Genomic DNA, 21,474 nt, shown 5'->3' on the forward strand with positions numbered 1-21,474 from the left:
TTTTATTTTTTATTTTTGGGGAGCAGAGTAAGTGAAACCGTCTGAAGAAGCAACAGAGGAGCTGCTGTCCCCTCCACTTGTATCACCCAACTTCAAAAGTTGGCCAGTAATGGCTGATGGACATGGAGGAGGTGAATTGTGTTGGGTGGGCAGGGGCAGCTCTAATCTTTCAGCTTTGTTTCCAGTTAAAAATGTAGCAATCCAACAGTGTAGGAAAGAGGCCTGCTCAAAAGGTTGCAGAGGGACTGCTAAAATGGAAGAAATGGGAAGCTGAGGGATCCAGATGACTGGAGCACTGTCACCAGCCAAATGTGTCCCTCAATCACCTGCCCCTTCACCCCCTAAGTTGCCAACCCTGCCCTTCAAGCCACAGTGGGGGCCCAAGGAGTGGTCCTAGGTTGTCTTCTGTCCTGCAGCTGGAAGCAGAAGGTGGAACCCCGGAGAAAAGGTGCCCCACTGGCATGTGGGGCATTGTCATGTCCACCCTACCCTCTCCCAGGTAGACAGGCTTCTGTGCAGGTACTTATGGTTTCCGTACATCTCCTCACATGGAAGGGAAATGGCGCCATGTAGCTTGCAGGTTTTGCACCAGGTACAGAAATAAGCAGGATGCACCTTAAATCTGCATTCAAGCTAAAGGACACCAAGTGTAGAAATGGGTCCCAATCACTACAAAGTGGACGAGAGGCGCAGTCAAGTCATCACGTGTGAAACCTGGTCAAGCAGATCAGCGGGTCCAGGTTGATTGGCAGGAAGAAAGGGATGTTTTCCAGGTTGCCTTCCCTCCCCACCAGCCAGGGGCTGTTTTCTTCCATATGAGGCAGGGCTGAGCTAACACCAAGCTCTCTTTGGGATGATGGTGGCCTGATCAGGGGTGCTGCATCTTTAATGAACAATGCATATTTTCAGTGAGTTACCAGGGGGAAGTAAAACGAAAAAAGAAACCAAACCAAACAAGGAAGTGAAGAAAGAAGAACAAGGCAGGCATCTTACAAAGATGTTTTGAACCATACCAAAATTAAGTGATACATAGAGGAGGAAAAAACAAACAAACAAAATATAAAAAGAGCATTTACGTACTCGGAGGCTGCTGTTGTCAATGATTTTTTTTTGTTTTTGTTTTTTTGTACAGGGATATGTCGGAAGCCGGAATATACATCCTGCGGACAAAGTGCAAAAATATTACATGCTCAGAGGCCAAGCATGACATCTGGAAATGGCCCATGGCAAGATGGAACAGGAACCCCCCAGCACACCCCATTCCTCGCCAGCAGCAGGGAGGAGCTGCTCTCCCCCCTCGGCCACATCTGCACACCTGCCAGGGAAGGGTCCTCAAGCAAACCTCCTGACAAGCGCACCTTGTGGGAACAGTTGAGGCCAACAGCCAGGTGCGGCTGTGATTCATGATGGAAGACGGAAAGCAAGAGAATTTCTCCTTTAACACCACTGCATTCCAGCACAGCAGGAGAGTGGTCTCTAGCAGGCTGGACCCAATGAAGACTGGGGTTCCAGCGGATAGCTGGACACAAAAAAACAAACCCTAGGAGAACTTTGGTCATCTTAAAAATCTTTCTGGGTCAAGTTTTAACACATGCCAGAAACAACGTTTGTGACTGAGAAGTTTCTGAAGCACTGGGTGAGACTGGTAATTTTCCTAAATTATAGGTACAGGATTTTACCTGAGCCAAGACATCTTTTCAGTTCCACGTGTCTATGTGCAACTTTTATAAATTTGGTATTGTGACTTCTTAAGTTCTTAATAATGATTTTGGGTGGGATCCTTAGAGGAGCGTTTTGGAATTTAGGGGCCTCTAGAGCTTAAGACCTATTGCCTTTTTAACATATTAAATACTTTTATTAGGATGGAATTTGTTCCTGTCTTAAGCAGGCATCAGATTTCCCTTTTCTGAACAAAGTGGAAAAAAAGATTGGTTAATAACTTTTCGCTAAGTGGCAAAAACTACTTAGGTGTTTCCTCTCAACTTCCCAATACATGCAGATCCCGGAGTTTAGACTTTTATTGAGTGACGAGCACATAATTTGATAACCATGCTGACCTGGGCCAGCCATTTCACACAACGCGGCTATCCCAGGACACAGCTCTGGATGTCCCCAATGATCCAGCAGCGAGAGGACCCTCCCTCCCAGAGTCATGCAGCTGACATGAACGCCTTTCCCACCATCCATGAAGATTTGCTGAGTAATTACACTGAGGAGCCCCCATCCTGCCTAGCGCTGGGGAGGAGTGGAGTGCTGGTACCATTCTGCCATGCCACACAGCATACGTGTTATACAAGCAAAGAATTTTGGCTAAAATCCAAAAAACATTACCCAGGAAAAAAAGGCAAACTGTGAGTGATACTCAATCTTGTTGTTCATCTGTGAAAAGACTTGGAAGTTGTCGCAGGACAGTTCAAAAAGATGCCATCTTTCCCATGGTTTTTTGTTTTTGTCATTCGCTTCATCATCCCCCATTCGTACACCTTTTTATTATTATTAATCTGTTAATTTTTGCAAACAAGACAGTCTTGAGTTAGATGAAAAAGTTAATAAACAAAATGGCGACTCCAATGTTTAACAAGATCACCATGACTACCAGGATTGGAGCTGAGCCCTGTGGGAAAAGAAAAAGAAGAAAGGAATTATTTAATGGCATCGAAAAGCAACACTTGCATGATCAATTTGGGGACAGGGGCAAGGGAAGCCGACTGGTCTGATGTGCAGGAACTGGCAACACAAACTTTGCTTTGTGGCAGTGGGTGGCTCCAAAGGTTAACCTGGCCATACACTGTGGCAGCCTTTCCTTTTCACCTGCTTCTCCTGACCTTCAGCTGGGCTGCCAGAAGCTGAACCCGTCGCATGGCTGTCAACAACACAGACTGAACTTGGCACGATCTTAATATTCCATCAAACCATTGGCTTTTCAGACTGTTGTGAGACTGGAGCCAGTCTGTGCAGAGTTCAGCCTGTACTGCCGCCTTCTCATAAACCTCTCAGACTGTCGCCTACCAGAGTTCCCCCTCTTGCTTCCAGGGGAGGAGGAGACACACATTTTCCAGATGGAGGTTTTCTTCCTCCTCATTCTCAAAAGTAGCATTTTTGCCCCACACCAACCCTGTGGTGTAGTATAGGCTAAAATGCAGGTTTCATTGTCTTCCAATTCCTGTCCTTGGTACCCCTCCATGTGGAGGGAGCCATTGGTAAATGCTCATTGGCCCATGTGCCACAAAGTGCTGCATAGGTAGGGACCTTGTGTGTGTGACATCCAGAGCACTTAAATGTCACCATTTCCCTGTGGAACATCCTCATGAGCAAGGGTCTTTGGGGCCTCTGGAGTAATGGAAATCCTGAGGCCTTCCACAAGTAGTTGGACTCCACTCTCAGCAGCCAACATGGCTAATGGCCAGGAATGATGGGAGATGGAGTCCAGCAATACCTGGAGGCCACATGTGCCCTATCCCAGGCCTAGAAATGGACTCACCAAGCCAAACTTTAATTGCTGGGTTTAATTGGCTTCAATTGTAGACCAGATGGAAGCAGTCCATGGACCAAGATCTGACAACTTCTAAAATTGCAGGATTATTTATAATGTCTTGTTTGTTTTCAATAGCAAAGACAAAGGACACCTATTCTGGGTGCAGTTGGGTGTTTGTGCATCTAAGGATACATAAGACATTAAAAAGTCTTTGCCTTGATATGGAAAGGTATTTTAAAAACTTTTTGGTGACAGGAGCGGGGAGATAATCTGATCCTCCAGCACCAAGAGGAGGATTCATTGCATTTCTTGGCAAGGAAGAGAAAGACAACCAGTCCTGTCACAGGCAAAGGAAAGGGCTCTCTCTTCAATGGATAGAAAAGGCCTTTGCTGTTGCATAGCAACAAGGTGAAAGAAAGCTAGCCAATCAAAGGGAGAGGTTCCACATGACCCACCTCTTCCTCTTCACACCCCTCCCACCTGCCTCCCATATACCTAGCAGACAGGTACTTGCTTTTGGAAGGTTTATAAACAAATCCCTTTCAAGGCCACTCTAGTGCAAGCCAGTAAATCAGAAGCACTTGAATTTAATCTAATCCTAGTGTCTTGAAATCCAGGACAGTTACCAAAAGTGAGGGAATTCTAAAAGGGGAACCTTGAATGAGATGTGGATCAAACCATCACAGCTTTGCAGCAAACAAATCATGCACTCCAACTCTCTCTGTTTAGCTGGGACAGACCTTATTTCCTGGTCTCTCTCCATGGTGCTGATTTTTGCCTTTGGGCAATGTCTTGTTAAAATGCTGCCTATGAAATTTTGCTAGGGCCAGTCATGCTTCATGGTTGAACTTCCTCTCCAGGATTTCTAGAAGTTAAAATCTCCACCTGAGGGTGGGAACGGAAGGTTGGAGGTGTCTTGTCTCTATAATCTGCATTGTATGTAAAAGCACTTGCATGCACACACTTCTGCTTCAGGGAAGCTTATTGTGAATGGCTGCCATCAGATTATGAGGCAAACACTGTCTTGCTTTCTGAAACAGGGCAGCGTGGGAAGGCCATTACCAAAGGAAGGGTTGTAGGGAAAGATTGGAGCCTTCAGCAATATGACTGGGTTGTTAGAAGAGGGTGTGATGGGTGGGGAGTTTCAAGCCTAGTGGTCAAATGCTGGCCCTCAGGACTCTCTATCTGGCCCTCAGGACTCTTCCCAGGTGACACCCTTCTCCGGTCACACCTCTCTCCATTGCTGCTCCGCACCCTCCTTCAGTGCTTTTACCAGGCTGGAATATAGCCTTGAATGGGGTTAATGGCTCCTGCTTGCCTGGATGGAGGAGCCTGCATGCATGTTTGGAAACCTCTAATGTGTTTATTTGCTTGCTTGTTTGTTTGTTTGTTTTGCATGCCTGGAATGCAGATTGCTTTACAGGTTGTAAGTTCATTTGGGTTGCCTTTGACAAAGCAACTAACAAATTTAATAAATGAATAAAAATATAAAGTAGGAGTTGCACAAATTGCTCCACTTTCTCGCCCCTCTGGCCCTGGTCCTCAGAAGCGGATGTGGCCTCTGTATATGAAATAGAGATTTACACAGCAAACCCTAGCATCAAAACAGTGGTGTTACTCTGAATAGGCAGCAGTGCCTAGTGAGGAGGCACAAGCGGATGAGCCCCTTGTTTCAGCCGATGGCAGCCTGTCGTTCTCTTTCCCACTAGCTGCTCCTCTGCCTCTCCTAGCTCCCCCAGGAGAAATGCAGCCACTGCTCCAAAGGAAATGGCTCAGCCCTTGGAAAGGCACCAGGCGGCGGCTTTGGCCGGGGTCTGGAAGGCTGCCTAATATTCATAACTAATCTGATAAAAAGCTTTGCGATTGCCTCCGCCTTCGCTCCCTCCGCCCCTGAGGCTTTTTTCTTGAGCTCTGCCAGTAAGCCCAGCAGTTGAACTTTTATGTCTGGGTTTCTCATTGGGCGGCTCTTGGCACCGCACCCCCAACCCCTGCGCCTGCCCTCCCTGTCCTGCAGTGGGAGGGAAGTGCCCCATCCCAGGGAAAGCCCTCTCCTGCCCCCAGGCGGGCAAGAGGCCCCTTTCACCCACAATAACTCAAGTGACATTTCGTACAGCTCACCTGAATGGCAGCAAAAACACGTTCAGAACCCAGAGTTGACTTGTTTGGCTTTTGAGCATTTTCAAATGCCACTTTTGATATTTCACTCTGCGGACAACTTTTTAAAACTCACAACTTGTCAGCAGAATGGAAAGGCAATAATGTCAAAGGTCAAATTGTCGTATTTGATATTTTGGGTACCTTCCCCTTTCTAAAACACCCCACCTCCCAACAACAGTGTCCATACTTAAGAATAATGGGGGAGGGCTGAGAAAGTCAAACCAGGACAAAATAAACTGAAAGCTGTGCAGGGGAAAAAAATCCCATTGGGAGATGCTGTGTTGACACTTCCTCTCCCTCCCTCCCTCCCTACTCTTCCTTTCAAACATATCTAGCTTATGTTTTGAAAAGGCAATCATACAGAGCTGATGTTCCTTGGTGTAAGCCTGACACATTTCTCAAAACAGCACCATGCTATAGAACATAACATAATTCTTATTACTAAAAATTATAGATTTACACAGCCAGTGCCAGCACCAAAGGTGAGTTATCCCAGAAAAGGAGCCTCGTGACAAGGCCCACCACTTGTTTTTTTAGTGAATCTGCACTACAGACTAAGCCAGTTTAACATTCTTTCAACCCAGAGGATCCTGGGAACTAAAGTTCAATGAACCTACAGTACTCTGGCTTCTATGAGGGAAGGCATTCATGGTGTAAAACTGGTATTTTTGTAGTGCAGATAGATTAGGCCCTCTGTCTGGTATGACATGCAGTGGTCAACCAATGTGCTTAACAGGACTATCAATGTTCTTGAGTTTGCAACTGGGCTTTTAGTGTTTTTATTCGTAGTGAATTTTTGAAGTAGTATTGTACTTAGAAGGCCAATCTGTGAACGGCCTCAGCAAGATACAGATTTATAGTATCTAAATGTAAAAGCAAGCAAAAACAAAACCCTAGAAACTGGGAGGGAATGTTTACGTTAAAAATGAAAAACTGCAGAATGGATTTAATAATTCACATAACCCAAAACCGAGATGGAGGGAAGTCAAATGCTATTTATTGTTAATTAATATTTGTTTTTTGGTTGGTTTAGGTGTTTTGTTTTGGTTGATGTTTTCTTTTCTTTTTTTCTTCTTTTTTTTGGTATGTGTTGGCTATTTTTCTTTTTCTTTCTTTGCTGTTGTTTGGTTATAGAAAATGAATAAAAAGAAGTTTTTTAAAAAAAGAAACTGGGAGGGAATGGAAACTGCTTCCCACTCCTTGAGTGAGCCATATTATCTCCCACTCAGACTTGGGATCGGAGGAAAGGCATGTTCATATTATTCCCAGAATTTCCAAGGCCAGCTTCATTTGCACGGAATAACCCTGTTCAGTTGCCTTCAGAAATGCTCAAGAGTTTTGAGTTTATTAAAAATTTACTTGGGGAAATGTAAAGCTAATTGTTGGTGGTGACAGGCACAAGGTAAATGAGGGCAAACGCTTCAACTATATCAAAAGCCTTCTCAGATCAAAAGAGTTTTGACAAGGACACTGCTAAGGAGTAACATTATTCCAGCTGCTGCAGGCAGTTTTATATATGTAGTTTTATAAAAGAGGAGGCTGCCTGGCAATGATTAGATGGAAATCAGTGTTGTGTCTGGTCTTCAGTTTGTTCACTGACAAGAGTCTGGGAGCATCAATTTATCTTCCCCCTCCCCCCTCCTTATTCCAGAAGCAGACTGTCATCCCTCACCTGTTATAAGTGATAGGAAGAACTTTGGACCGAAAAGGAAGAAGAGCTCAGGTCCCATCATGGTCCTGAACAAGGTCATTCCCTGAGTAGCAAAACCCTTGCCTCCCTCTGGCTGCTTTCCAAGCTATTCTAGGAACATATAAAATACAGACATTACACGGCTCAGGTGGCTCTCTGTGCCAGCACCTGCCTCTCAAGCCATAATCACTGGCCACACACAAAGTTTCTTCACTTCATACACCGCTGCCTCACAGCACATAAACTACAGAACTCACTCCCAGGGGCATATTTAGGCTCACTTGCACTCCTGGCAAGGAGGTGTATTGTCACCCTCACATCCCTTGCACCCTTGGCAATCGCCAGCTCTCCCTGTCTTTCTCTGAGAGGTTTTGCACCCCTGGGGCCTCTTGTAGGAGGCAGCAGTAGCCACCAACTGAGATGGATTTAAAAGAGGATTGGACAAATTCATGGAGGAGAAGGGTAGCAGCGGCTGCTAGTCATGATGATTATGCTCTGCCTCCACAGCTGGAGGCAGCAATGGTTCTAAACACCAGTTGCTGGAAACCACGGGAGGGAGCAGTGGCCAACCAAACGCCAGTGGAAAACCCATTGTGAAAACAAGACGCTGGACAGAAAAACAGGATGCCTTGGCCTGATCCAGCAGGCTCTCCTGATGTCCTTATGAAGTAGCTACAAGAAGCACCATCCATTCTTAAGGACGCTGGCTGACCATTCCATTGTTAGGCAAAGTGCTTTTTAATAGGCCAGAAGGCTCAGTTAAGGCCACATCCATGGGAGCTAAAGGTTAGGAGATTGTCTCCTGATCATTGAGGAGAACCTCTATGTATTTCTGAATGGTAAACAGGCAACAACCAATTTACGTGCGTCCAATTGATGCGAGACCACAACCGCAACCACGTTCATTGCAGTGACCCAGAAGTGGCAGGATAAGGAGGCAGAATGGGGCGTAACATGGGTGGGGCACGTAATGGGGCATAATGGGGTAGGGTGGGCTTATGCATGTTCCGCCATCATGCGCGATGACCCGGAAATAACACAAGCCCCGTTGCCTGCACCCCACCCAAGATGTGGGGAAGGTGCTATTCCTCCAGCTAACAGACAAAGGGGTGGGTGGGTGTGATGGGGGAATTTGGCCAGTTTTGGATGCGAAAGAGAGCTGAGTTTTTCCAGCTGGAGTTAGATGAAACTGGGATTTCAGTTTGGAGGGCTGCCCAAATTGTGCTTAGTAGAACCGGCCTTTTCAACTGCACTTAGGATTTGCTTGTACACACATATTTGCAAATACAGCAAACATTGTGAGTATGCCTGAAGTCACCAGTGTTCCCTCATTCCAAGGAAACTCAACCCTGCCATGCCACTCCTAAAACTTCTTGCACCACTTGCAGAATTGAAGTGCAAATGAGACTACAGATCAGGCCTATTTGCCACTTCAGGATGTATGTCAGGGAGGGGTAGCCCAGTACACAAAGGAAACTGGTGACGAGACAGAATTCAGCTTATGATGGGGCTGTCTGGCAGTGGGTTATTTTTAGAACACACTGCCCCACATACCTGACCTCAGATCTGCTTGGAGTTATTCTGGATGGGTCAAAAATAGACCTGCGTTCCTTTGCGGTAACAGCACCCTCCTTTTTAAAACACATGCACACACAGAAAGAGATTACACTGATACCTCGGGTTAAGAACTTAATTCGTTCTGGAGGTCAATTCTTAACCTGAAACTGTTCTTAACCTGAGGTACCACTTTAGCTAATGGGGTCTCCCGCTGCCACCGGAGCACGATTTCTGTTCTCATCCTGAAGCAAAGTTCTTAACCCGAGGTACTATTTCTGGGTTAGCGGAGTCTGTAACCTGAAGAATATGTAACCTGAAGCGTATGTAACCCGAGGTACCACTGTAATCTAATCAAGAGTTCTGTTTGTTTTGAAAGACAGCCTACTTTAGAGTAGTGTTGGATACTACAGAACAACAGCACATCTATGCTGCAAGCTGCCTGCGGCGTCTTCCACACCAGATATTCAGTGTGGGGTGGCTGAGCTTCATTGACAAGCTTCGTTTTACAAGGCAATCCACATAACACCATCGTCCTATAATTGACATTCTGTATTTTTGCTGGCATCCCACCATAGTTTCTCAGACTGTGCACACATCATGCATTAAAAACACATTCCCCACTGCTCCCCTGGATACTGTAGTTGACTCTTCATAGAACTATCACTCCCAGCAGCCATAGCAAACCACAGCACCAAGGATTTTGGGGGGTGTTTTAAATGTGGCTGTAGACTGCAGAAAGTTTGATTTATTTTCAGGAAAAAATGAAAGAGTATTGTAAGCCTCCATAGGTGCAGATACCCTTAGGGCTACTGTCATAGGCAGTGGTGTGTAAGCAAAGTGACTGCATCAGCCCAGTACACATTTGTTATAATATTTGTGGTGATGGCCTATTTTTGGTTTTACTTATCTTTTAATTACTGCTAAAACTTATTTATCACTTTAGCAACTTTAGAGGGTGTGTGTATGTGTGTGTATGTATGTATTACACCATAATGCTACAGCTTCGTAGCATTGCGGTACTATAGTGCTAGACTTCTCTATCCTTTTTCCCCTTAAAGGCAGAGCAGTGTTTTTACCTTTCAAAAGATTGATTAAACTAAAAGCAGGATAATAAAGCAGCACCCAGCCCAAAGGATAGAAGGAATGTGTGCTGAGCTGCAACCAGCACCACCCATATCAGCCGTATCACACCTCACTACAGCAGACAGAACGCAACAAGATGTTCACACAGAGGAAGTGCAATACTCCCCATAGTGTGGGAAGTCAGCTGCAATTTGCTCGTAGCTTATTAACAGAATAAGTAGCCCCAAGAGCCACCCATCTGGAAGCAGCCTCAGTGAGTGGAAGGTTGAGTGGGAAATTTTGATTCAGCGTGTCACAATTATCCTGGCACAAGACAGAAGCATCCATTCGTTGTACTAGCCTCAAAAATGCAGTCCTGGTCTCCAGTTTAAAATATATATATTTTTAAGTGCAGAGAATATGTGTGTGTGCGCGCGCACACACACTCTGGGTGCGTAAATGGCTGAGTACTCTGCACACGTGTGAGAAACAAATCTCAATTTTTTGTGAGATTTTCCTATATGGAAATCGAACCTGCAACTTTGGTGTTATCAGGGATTAAGAAGCTTGAGCCAGATGCCTGAAGTTGAAAAGGCAAGGGGAGTTGAAAGCAGGTTCTGCAGATATGAGCACCTTCTCTCAGTCTCATCCACATCAGAGACATGGTTGGTGGTGGCATGAGAGAGAGCCTTTCTGTGGCTGCTTCCGTATTGTGGAATCCCTTCTCAAGAGCGGTTAGATTGGCTCCCTCCTTGCTATCTTTCCACAAGGAAAGACCTTCCTATTTAGACAGGCCTTTGGGAACTAGCTGTGGACTAGATGTTGACGTCTGGGCTGTTTTCAGGACATCTGGTATTTTAATGCTGGTTCTAAATGTGTTCCATTCCGTTTTCAACTAAAAGTAAAGGTAAAGGACCCCTGACAGTTAAGTCCAGTCACAAATGACTCTGGGGTTGCGACGCTCATCTCGCTTTATTGGCCGAGGGAGCCGGCATTTGTCCGCAGACAGTTTTTCTGGGTCATGTGGCCAGCATGACTAAGCCGCTTCTGGCGAAACCAGAGCAGCGCACGGAAACGCCGTTTACCTTCCCACCGGAGCAATACCTATTTATCTACTTGCACTTTGACATGCTTTCGAACTGCTAGGTTGGCAGGAGCAGGGACTGAGCAACAGGAGCTCACCCCGTCGTGGGGATTCAAACCGCCGACCTTCTGATCGGCAAGCCCAAGAGGCTCAGTGGTTTAGACCACAACGCCACCTGTGTCCCTATTTTTTTCCAACTAGTTTTCAACTAGTTTGTTTTTATTACTTTGCATTCTGCAACAATGTTGTTAAAATGTGAGCTACCTTGAATCCCAGTTTGGGGGGAAAGCGGGGTGTACCAGTAAATACACTCAACCACCACCATGTTGCCCATTTCCCCCACTGAAGAGATCACACTTACATAATATACATATCTATTTAAACATTCCACTTACCGCACCGGATTTGAGCTCATCCCCATTCTCCTCCTCCGATTCTAGTGCAACAGGTAAGGATTTCTGTGGCGGGGAGCAGGTTAAGTCCCACCTCAATAGCCGAGGTTCCCCTTTGTCCCCAAACCTCAGACTTTCTAGTTTCTGCACTGTTGGCTCGGCAGAAGACCCTGGCCTGAAGTTCTCCTTGTTTTGGGACTTAGACCTCAGTCTTTGGACTCCATAGCCCCGGTCTTCCCCGTGGTGGTCCTCTGCGAGGCTCCTGCTGGGGCCCATTTTGCTATAATGTCTTTTTTGGGAGTGTATTTCTTGCATATAAGAATCCATCCTCATGAGAGGCTTCATCTCCATCTCGTAGTTGCTCAGCTTCTCCTCGTCCAGCTCCAGGAGCTTGTTGCTCCCTGAGCCGTGGTGGTGGGGTCGGTGGTGAGTCCATGAAACCGTGGCTGGGGGGTCTGTCCACCTCTCCCGCTGTTTGTGGTTGGAGGCCGCGTGCTTGTGCCCGCCGCTTCGGCCCCGGTAGTCTTCGGAGGAGCCCGGCTGGCCACTGCGCAAGGCCCCGCCCCTCACGCCGTGTGCCCTGCCCTCCTTGTCTTCGCCCCAGCTGTTGGGCCTCATATAGTCCCTGCCACGTCCCTCCAGCAACATTTGGATCTCCCCGCCCCTCTCTTCGTCCATGCACACCTGCCTGGAGAAGTGGGTGCTCTTGTTTCTACAGGAGGGACCCAGAGGTGGGGTGGAGGAGGGGCTGGCGGGAAAGCTCTGCAGGGGGCTGTCGTCGGGGGTGAGGTCCGAAGGCGTCGTTCCTTTCCTGTAGAGCTCTGGGCTTTCTTGCTGAAGTGGTGTCCCTGTCGAAAGGACCTCGATGTCGTCGCTTGAATTCTGCCTCTTTGGCCTCTGACACTCAAGTCCTGGAAGGAGACGGAGGAAAGGTGCACACAAGAGTCAACCATTGCTTATTTGTTTTGTTATTACATTTATATCCCACGTTTCCTCCAAGGAGTTCAAGGGGGCATACATAGCCCTCCCTCTCCCCATTTTATCCTCACAACAACCCTACAAAGTAAGTTACACTAAAAGACAGGAACTGGCCCAGATCACCCAGTGAGCTTCATGGTGAAGTAGGGATTTGAACTCGGGTCTCCGAGGCATTTGTCTGACACTCTAACCGCTACGCCACTCTGGCTCTCTCAGCTCTCTAAGGGCCTTAGGCACACTCTCTGGTATTTAAGGGAGAAACATATGGCCCCCAAAATTGGAAAATACCTCACACTGCACAAGAGTTCATACTTTGCCTTTCACACCGACTTTGCCACTGCTCTTGAGTCTTGCTCCGACCCCTTCCAGTCCCAACTGCATGGTCACACTAATTGCACACTGCTAGTGCAACTAATGCTACTGACACTGAATTGCTTTTGGCCACCCATATGACCGCTCACACATTTTTATTTATTTAATTTGTGTATGCTGCCCTTCATTCGAGAATTGCAGGGAGACTTACACATGAATCAAGCCTCAACAACACCAAACAAGACCTGAATTTTGTGCAAGTGCTACCATGGTGGTTATTATCCTTTACTGCAGGTTCTGCAGGCAAGCAGTTACTGTAGTCAACAATATTAGCACCCTGTTGCCAAAGAGCTGGCTTGTTAGCGCAGATCCACATGGAAAATTCAACCCACTTCTTCAGCTTTTCCGTCTGTCAGCAAACATTCTAACAGCTTCGCTCCCTGACCATATGGAATGTTTGTGGACATTCTGCGAGATCACCTCAGTGCAGCATCACTCCCAGGTGAGAATCAAAGGCTTCACTGACACAACGTTCCTCCAATTTTGAAACACCAACACCGGCATTTCCAGTTAAGTCCTCATTTCCCTCTCTCTCCCTCTAATCTTGTGTTCAGATAAGCCCCAGTAATATCAATTGGATATGTGCAGGTATAACCGTACGTAGCTTCTTTCCATTTTGTTATTGATTTGCTGAAGTTTGCAGCCTAAGGGCTTGGGGCAGATAATGCAAGAAGGGCTCCAGTTTTTATCTACTCAATTTCTTCCTGAGCAAGATCCTCTCCGCTTGGCGTGTTTGCATTTTTTGTAAATGCATGCAGTAGTGGGATGTGTATTAAAATCCCTCCTAAGTGCATCAGAAACAAACTCCATTGCAAACAGAATTCTGCAGCCTAGTCTGGAAGCTGATAAAAAATGTATTAGATAAAAAGTCTTTTTGAGAGATTATGTTTAAAGAGAAGAAGTCCCCTGGCAACTGGAGAGGTAGATAGCAAACAGCTCAGGGTTGCAGGAGCCCTCTGGGGCTCAGAGAGGCCTGCTAAAGCGCTCAGATCTCTGATACCCAGATTGTAGTTCTGTGTGGAAGTGATAACCCCGGGGGATGTTGATGTCAGAACAGCCTATCCTCCAAAGACAGGCTTGCTCCCCTTGCCGGATTTGCTAGCTGACTTGTGGAATAAATGGAGGAAGATGACATAAACATCTTCTCAGGGCCATGGGTGAAAAAGCTAGGGCTCAGTGTCAGCCATTATCACATCTTGTGGAATTGAATTCCATAAGTATTCATACCATATTTGCAGTGTGCATTTGTGGTACTGAGACTTCTTTTAAAAACTGACAAATGCGGTGTCCTCTGAGGCGCTGGTGGACAGGAGCAGCCATGGAAACACCCACCACAGCCCCTCATCATTGCAAGTGCGCCTGTACAGAGCGCAAGGAAGCACTTTGAACAGACACGTGCTAAAGCGGGAAATGGATAAATAAACTATAGAACAGTTATCCCCCGGGTCTAAGCCCTCTGGCTCAGAACAGGTCAGCCATCAGATTTTGATTATTTTTCTTAATGAGATGATTAAATGGTGGAACCTCCACAAACTCACTTTTGGGAGGGGGGAAGACTGCAGACCATTTTTGCAAAGGGAGTGAGGGGAACCCTGATTTTCTGTCCACCGGAGGAACCTATAAACATGAATCAGATCACTGGTCTATCTAGCTCTGTATTGTCAACACAGACTGGCAGTAGCTCTCCAGGGTTTCAGGCAGTATTTTCTGTCTGGAGATGTCTGGAGATTGAACCGGGGATCTTTTGAATGCAAAGCATATGCTCTACTATACTGAGTTATGGCCATTCCCTAAGCAGAAGCAGGAGAAACAGAAGCCGTCAGCTGAGATTTCCCCATGGGTCAGATAATTTACAGGACTGGCAGGGTAGCCTTCCTAAGTCACTGCTGCTGAGAGGGGGTGGGGAAGTGGGAATGAGCTCTGAAAAAGGACAAGAAGCTAGCAAAGTGAATCATCACTTGTCAAATTCTCAATACCCTAATATAAGGGCGATGAGTAACCTCCAATTTAAATCTCTCTTTAAAAAAAAATATGTTAGCAAATGACTTCTAATGAGGGTGCAGAGCACTGGAACTGGGTGCCTTGACATGAACACACATTAATTAATGTGCTGTTTAATGACTGGATCTTAGACTTATAGCTCTTCTCCCATCCCTCCTGTCCTTTGCCCTACACAGAAAGACACACGCAGCCAAGCCAAACCCTTGTACATTAAAATCTGGGGTGGCTCCTCCACATCCAGTTGCTCGGTCCCTGCTCCTGCCAACCTAGCAGTTTGAAAGCATGCTGTGCAAGTAGATAAATAGGTACCACTCCGGCGGGAAGATAAACACCATTTCTGTGTGCTGCTCTGGTTTCACCAGAAGCGGCTTAGTCATGCTGGCCACATGACTTAACTGTCTTAAATGACTTAACTGTCAGGGTTCCCTTTACCTTTACCTGCTCTTCTCAAGAATAATCACATGATAGGCAACCAGACCTCCAGGGATGACCTGAAGTCTCCAACTTTGTCTGGTCCCCTCCAGGTAGCAAAGGGAGAGTTTGAATATCCAGGAGGGAAAGACCACCTTTATATGATGATGATTATGATGAAGAGTACTATGTATGCAGCTTGCAAGCTTAACCCCTGTAGGAGCAGGCTGCAAATTATTGAACAGACTCCACCCCCCCTTCCCAATTAACCTCCATTACCAGGGCTCAGTAGTGGTAGGGAGCACAGAGGAAGAATTTCCAGGGTGCCCATGTGACGGTCTCGTCCCAGTATACCTGAAGGAGCATCTCCATCCCCATTGTTCAGCCTGGATACTGAGGTCCAGCTCCGAGGGCCTTCTGGCAGTTCCCTCGCTGAGAGAAGTGAGGTTACAGCAGTGGCGTAGCGTGGGTTGTCAGCACCCGGAGCAAGGCAAGTAATTTGCACCCCCTAATCTGTGGATTTGTGCCCCCTAACCCTAACCCCCAGATGTTGCGCCCGGTGCGCCCGGCCCCCCTGCACCCCCCACTCTACGCCACTGGGTTACAGGGAACCAGGCAGAGGGCTTCTTGGTAGTGGAGCCTGCCCTGTGGAATGCCCTCCCATCAGATGTCGAGGAGATAAACAACTATCTGACTTTTAGAAGACATATGAAGGCAGCCATGTTTAGGAAAGTTTTTAATGTTTGATGTTTTATAGTGTTTTTAATATTCTGTTGGGAGCCGCCCAGAGTGGCTGGGGAAACCCAGCCAGATGGGAGGGGTATAAATAATATATTATTGTTATCATCATCACCATCACCACCACCAAAGGGCTACCCCTAAAATCTCATGGTCACAAGGCAACCTCCAATTTAATTTTTATAACCCTTGCACAGAACATCACAGAACATCACACAGCGCTACAGGCCCCAAAGGGCACTGGGATGCTTTCAACTCTGCTTGTAAATGGAGCCAGCCCTCCTCCTAAAGTGTTGCTGGCTGAGCAGGAAGGTACTGTTTTTCTGCTTCTGGCACTGCACAGCGTTACACAGAGCAAAAGCACAGGCCTGCTGTCCCATGTAATGTAATGAAAAAGATGCGGGGAGCGGTGTCTGTCTGTGTCTCTTTGCGTCATCTTCACCGGTGGTGCCTTTTCTCATGTGATGGTTTGGTTATGAATGAGGAGAGAGTGGAGAGAGGTGGGGAAGCACCATATTGGTAGATAAGAACATAGGAAGCAGCTGTCATATCATGAGACAAACCTTTAGGCCACCTAACTCAGTACTGTGTGCACTGACTAACAGCAGCAGTTCTGCAAAGGTTTTCTCCCAGCCCTGCCTGAAGTTGCCGGGGGTTGGACTGGGACCTTCTACATGCAAAGCAGGTGCTCTTCCGCAGATCCACAGCCCTTCCCGTGGGATAGAACCAGCAGCAACACCAAATTCAACGTTCTCTATTTGCTTCTATTTTGGCCCATCGTCACATTTGCTGTCTGAATTGTTTTTGAGAATGCATGGAGTGTAGGGATGGGGGTGTTTGGGCTAAGGGGTAAGAAAAGCAATGACAAACCTAGATGGCATCTTAAAAAGCAGACATCACCCTGCCAACAAAGGTATGTATAGTTAAAGCTATGGTTTTCCCAGTAGTGATGTATGGAAGTGAGAGCTGGACCATAAAGAAGGCTGATCGCTGAAGAATTGATGCTTTTGAATTATGGTGCTGGAGGAGACTCTTGAGAGTCCCATGGACTGCAAGAAGATCAAACCTCTCCATTCCGAAGGAAATCAGCCCTGAGTGCTCTCTGGAAGGACAGACCCTGAGAAGGGGACGACAGAGGACGAGATGGTTGGACAGTGTTCTCGAAGCTACCAGCATGAGTTTGACCAAACTGTGGGAGGCAGTGGAAGACAGGAGTGCTTGGCGTGCTCTGGTCCATGGGGTCACGAAGAGTCGGACACGACTAAACAACAACAACAACACAAGCGACAAGGCCACTTCAGTGGTGGTCCCAAAGTTACAGTCCCCTGGCTTCCTTCTTTGCTGGTTTTTAGGCTTCTTTTAAAGACCTTACTATTTTCAACAGGCTTTTAGAGTGCGTTTTTAAGTGTGCCACTTTGAAATGTTATTAGATTCTTAGGCTGCCTTTTTGTTTGTGATTTCATTGATTGCTTTTTATGCTTTTAATTTTATCCAGCCCTTTCATCGAATTATAGGGTAGGAAAGGACCACAAGGGTCATCCAGTCCAACGCCCTGCTACTCGATTGTTGTGTGTGATTTGTCTTCAGAAAATGTGTATATGTGGTAGTGGCAGCAGCAGCAATAATACCAAAAACAACAGCTTGGTCCCAAGTTGAGCTATTTGTGAAAGCAAGCACACCTTGATTGATTGTGTTTCTACAGGGATATGGGTATGTTTTGTACTGAAACAAGGGTGGGCATCTAGACCTGGCTGGCAGTTCAGAGCCTTACTTTTCCCACCTCCCACAGGCAAACTTTGACACAGCCACCCACCTGTCAATCACCCGAGAGCACAAAGAGATCAGGTGATTCATTTTCCTTTACCTGCACGATTTGAAATAAAACCACTTGGGCAAAAGGTAGAAGGTTTCATGAGCTGCCCACAAGCCCCACTTTCAACAGGGAGCTGCATCTTCCTCTGTCCACATCTGATGTCAGAAATTTATTTTATTTATTAAATTTATATCCTGCTTTCCTTTCCAAAGGAGCCTAGAGCAGCAAACATCAAAATGCTAAAACAGGACAATTTAAAATAAAATAAAAAGAGATTCAAATCTATCTAAAAGCATTTAGAACACAGGAAAAACATTTAAAAGCAATGACGTATCCTCACAGATACACATTTCATGGTTGTTATGGCCAGTATCTATTGGCCATCAAATGCTGGGGAAATGTTTTTGGATTTCTCCTGAAAGTCAGTAATGGGGGAGATAGATGCACCTCACCAGGAAGGGCATTCCACAAACGGGGAACCACCACCAAGAAGGCCCTGCCATGAGTAAACTCCAGCTGGGCAGCAGCCAGAGGCAGCACTAGGATCCCCAGGATATTGGAGGATATGGGCTCATCCACACTTACCTTTCCCCCTGTGCCTTCCAGGCACAGGTCTGCACTTTAAAGCTCCATGTCTACACTCTATTTTTTCACCTCAGAGCTTTCGCAGCAAAAGCCCGCTCTTTAAAGCTGAAGTGCAACAAAGAACAATTCAAGATTCCCATGGATTGCTGTTTGCTCTGATTCAGAGGTAAAGAGAGCTCAGACATGGATGTTTAACGTGCGGAGGAAAGATAAGTGCATACCCTCCAACATTTCTCCAATGAAAATAGGAATGTCCCATTCCATAATGATAATTTTACTATTTATACCCCTCACATCTTACTGGGTTGCCTCAGCCACTCTGGCCAGCTTCCAACATAAATAGAAACATAATAAAACTAATAATACATAATAAAAGTATTTAAAAAAAATACTTCCCTATACAGGATTGCCTTCAGATGTCTCGAGGGTCAGATAACTCTATACCCTCCAACATTTCTCCAATGAAAATAGGGACATCCTAAGGAAAAGTGAGTCTTTCCTGGATCAAATCAGAAACCAGGACAGCTTCTCTAAATCAGCGACATCCCTGGAAAACAGGGACACTTGGAGGGTCTGTAAGTGTGGGCTTATGCACTAAGTGTTGCATCCAACAAAGTCCTACTCAAGCAGACCCCCTTAATGAATGGGCCTAAATCCGTCGTGCCCATTAATTTCAATGGGTCTACTCCGAGTAGGACGGGCATTGGATGCAACCCTTCACCAGGATCTTGATTGTGTAAGACCAAGGTGGTTGTGAATCGTGGCCCAGAGGAAAGAAATGGCAGCTCAGGGACTCCGAAGGAGATGGAGCAGAAGCCCTGGCTCAGCAGGCGAGTGAGCCAGACTGCCAAAGAGAGGCCTGCTCTCTGACACTGACTCAGGAGAATTCTTGCAAGGGATGGCTTGCTCGCTTCCCAGGCACACAGCTGCGCTTGCAGCGCTCAGGGATGAGAGGATGAAGTCACTGACCGTTCTCCCTGTGCTGGAAGGAAGGCGAAAACTCTTTGGCAGTGATCCTGGCAATCCGAGCCTCCTCCTGCGCCTTCTGCGCCGCCGTCACAGCTGCGTCTGCCTTTGCCCTGGAGTGGGATGTCCTGTGAGAGATCAAGGGGGACAGAAAAGGCAACACCGGGGGTCAGAGGGTTTTCTCCAGCTCGTTCCATGATCCACACACTACCAGCACCAGCACCAGCACCAGCACCACCCATCGGGCTTGTCTGGATCCTTTAGGTCTGCAGCACCGGTGCCTGGGAACTGGAACTCTTGGGAACCAGTCCAGGCCATCACATCAGTTATTTCACTCGTATGAATCAATGCTCAAACGCCAGAGTGGTGGTGCGATTCTGTCAGAATGTGCCAACTGCAATGCCAAAACATGAAGGCAGGATGAGCAGTCATTTCCCCACTCCACCATAGACACCATTCCCTTAGCACATGTTGCCATAATGTGTTCCTCTGTAGCAGCTGATTTCGCTGCTGTGACTTAAAGAACTGCTTCTCAAAGAACTCTGGGAATTGTAGTTCTGTGAGGAGCAAGGAGGGTTAACTAAAGTGGCACCTTACAGGTGCTTTGAACTGCAACTCCCATCATACCTAACTGTAGGGTCGCCATACTTTGAAGAGCAAAAAAGGGGGTGTTGTGACTGCCATTCAAAGCAAACAAATGCAATTTGTCTCAAATTTTACCCCTGAAAAAGAGGGCATGTCCTGGAAAAAGAGGACACATGGCAACGCTACCTAACTGTTGGCCATGCTGGCTGGGACTGATGGGAGTTGGAGTCCAGAACATGGTACCATATTGGCTACCCTTGTAGCAAAGGATTCTTAGCACCTTCGCTGAAATCCCCAAGGTTCTCTGGAGAAAGGTAAGTGGTGTAAAATCAAGGTTTATTTACAGTGCAGCTCTACCTGTGGGATTGTATCTTGATTTTTAAGAATTAAAAAATAGGTTGTGGCCCCTTAACATTTAACACATTTATTGTAGCATAACCACCTGTAGACAAGGGTCTACTTGATCAGGTGCAGGAAATGTCCAGCTGAATATTTATGAACACACACACACACAGCCACACAATCATAGTTAAATAAAGAAAAGCACATATGCACACAATATGTGTGCTTGGGCCATGCATCAAGGCAGCTGACAATATATCACAATAAAAAAGAATACGAGCATTTATTCCTAGGTTACAACAGTTGAGATATAGCTAGCTGGAGGGATGTGTATGTGCAAACTGGAGGTGAGAGGATCCTTTGCAAGCCCTTCTGGGTGAAAGAGCAGTGAGTAGCAAGCAAATCCAGTCCCTCTTTGGCCCCTTGCCATGTCCACGTCAAAGGAATAAGCAGAGAGAGCATTGTTGAAACTGACAGCCTGAGTGACGGTTTCAAACCCCCCTCCCCTCTCCTGGGACACAAATCAGCTTTCACAAGGTGGTTCTTCTGCACTTCTCCCAGAGTGGCAGAAAAAAGCTGCTGTTTTAAGCTTAATAATTGATTGGGTCCGCATGTTATTTCCTCCTCCCCTCCCCCCCATCTCCTTTCTTCAGTGACTTCACTTTCATTCTGTATAATTACACTATACACTGTAGTGCATTATCAGATAAGCTAAAAGAAAATCCCAGATTGAAACACATGCCAACATTCTACAGGTCTGGATAGGCTTCCCTAAACAAAACAGCGGTTTAGAATATGTGTCAAAAAGCAGACTGTGAATGTCAATCGGCAGGGAGTTCCAAAGTGTGGACAGTGCTGCACTAAAAGATGAATTTCTTACAAAGGCACAGTGAGCATTTTGTGGGCCCCATAACAGTCCCAGTTCGGCCGGTCAGAGCTGCCAAGTGGGCATATATATCCTTCTGTTCTTAGTCCTGGAACTGTGAGTGAAGGCCAGCAAGTCCTTACAATGGCCTGGCGCTGGGAGGGGCTGGGTTCAGGGGTCGCAAGAAGGTGTCTTCATAGGGGCACTGCATGGTTGCTCACAGATGTCTCGTGTAACGAAGGGCAAACCGGAGAGCAGAAGCCCTTCATGTTAGTTCCAGGAGGAGTCATGGGTCATGCTTACTTGGGAATGACGACTTGGAGTGGGCAGTGATTACGGACTGCCAGTTCCCACATTCTTACAAAATCCCTGTTCACATGCAGTGGCCTCTAGGCAGTCCT

The 21,474-nt window shown here is 46.6% G+C and overlaps 1 protein-coding gene across 1 annotated transcript in view; it reads right to left on the minus strand.

Annotated features, from left to right (window-relative positions):
* Window positions 1-21,474, minus strand: part of JPH3 (junctophilin 3) — an 87,005-nt gene continuing 65,531 nt past the window's right edge. The window contains exons 3-5 of the mRNA XM_083754525.1: window positions 19,285-19,409; window positions 11,421-12,328; window positions 1-2,614 (exon numbers count right to left, since the gene is read on the minus strand). Of these exons, the coding sequence (XP_083610651.1) occupies window positions 2,534-2,614; window positions 11,421-12,328; window positions 19,285-19,409 (1,114 nt within the window). The 3' untranslated portion in view covers window positions 1-2,533. The remainder of the gene's footprint in view (window positions 2,615-11,420; window positions 12,329-19,284; window positions 19,410-21,474) is intronic.

The sequence above is a fragment of the Podarcis gaigeae genome (genome assembly GCF_964106915.1).
Source record: "Podarcis gaigeae genome assembly, chromosome: 8".
NCBI lineage: Eukaryota > Metazoa > Chordata > Lepidosauria > Squamata > Lacertidae > Podarcis > Podarcis gaigeae.